Source organism: Trachymyrmex cornetzi, unplaced genomic scaffold, assembly GCF_001594075.2.
Source record: "Trachymyrmex cornetzi isolate Tcor2-1 unplaced genomic scaffold, Tcor1.1 C3871956, whole genome shotgun sequence".
Classification (NCBI taxonomy): domain Eukaryota; kingdom Metazoa; phylum Arthropoda; class Insecta; order Hymenoptera; family Formicidae; genus Trachymyrmex; species Trachymyrmex cornetzi.
This window is the reverse complement of record NW_017294966.1, coordinates 1-1,119: the sequence shown is the minus strand read 5'-3', so window position 1 is coordinate 1,119 and position 1,119 is coordinate 1. Positions and strand designations below refer to the sequence as shown.

The window sequence follows — 1,119 nt, the reverse complement described above, 5'->3', positions numbered from 1 at the left end:
AAATCTTTTATCTTGTTTTTTATCTCTTCCGGCGTCTTTAGGATAGCGTGTTCATAGTATCGTTGCTCGCTGAGAGCGCCAACGAGCCCGTCATGAAATCATTAAGATCGATCTTTCTCGCTTCGGGATGTTTGAATTTAAAGTGCGTGCGCAGGTTGTCGCTACGTGTGTACGTGGCACGACAGAGAGGACACTCAAACCTGCCGGGGAAGTGGACGTGGTAGTGGTTCCTGATGTGCGTCACGACCTTGCCGCACAGCTTGCACCTGTGAAGGTTGCAGCCGCCTGGCACCCGGTCAAAGGTCAGCCGCATGTGCCAGGCTTTTGAACCTGCAACATCAACACAAGACAAGTCACTTTCAACTGTTGGCTTCCCGACACGACGCGGCGAGTCGCCCGGTCGCCGGCGACTCGTTTCTCTCTCTTTCTTTTTTTTTCCGTTCTTATTTTATCTGATTTTTTTTTTTCGTCATGTTATTTTGTGATTACGTTATTGTTACTTCTATGCCGTTTCCGTGCTGCTTTCGCTTTGTGGTACTTTACGTGGATACTTTTTTTTTTCTTGTTTGGCTCTACAGCGTCTTTTTCGAGGGTCGTCGGATCCTTGGATACTCGGGTAGGGCATTCGACTCCGTGGAAGTCTCTCGGATTCCAGGATCAAGTCGAATCCTCGAATCCACGGACCAGAACTGCGGACGGATCCCCCGGTTTTGGGTCTTTGAATCTTTGGATTCTCGAATTCTTGGAAATTCTGAGATCTCTAGATCACCGAGTCCTACGATCTTGAGACTTTCGATCTTCGGAATCTTGAACCTACAGATACTCGGCTTCTCGAATCCTTGGATTCTAAGATCCCCGAGGTCTTGAGTCCCCTGGGGTCGTCGGACATTTAACTCCTCGCAGATGCAAATAAGATCCCTCTGTATCCTTGGATCCTCCGATCCTGATCTCACTCTCGTTAATTTCGCGCGTTCGTCGTCCCCGAGTTCTTTCAAGTCGCCTGCCTCCCTACCTCTCTACATTTCTTTTATCTTAAAAGTTCTTCCCTTCCTCTAACAAATGTACCGTGTATGTATATTATGTATATGTGTTAAACCCTATATATATTATATATATATA

The 1,119-nt window shown here is 46.8% G+C and overlaps 1 protein-coding gene across 1 annotated transcript; it reads right to left on the bottom strand.

Annotated features, from left to right (window-relative positions):
* Positions 1–17: 17 nt before the first annotated feature.
* LOC108757340 (protein tramtrack, beta isoform) lies at positions 18–439 on the bottom strand (the record flags this gene model as incomplete). Its single annotated transcript, XM_018507748.1, has 1 exon — positions 18–439. A coding segment is annotated over one exon (402 nt), but the record flags the coding sequence as incomplete, so codon positions are not given.
* Between the last annotated feature and the right edge of the window lie 680 nt (positions 440–1,119).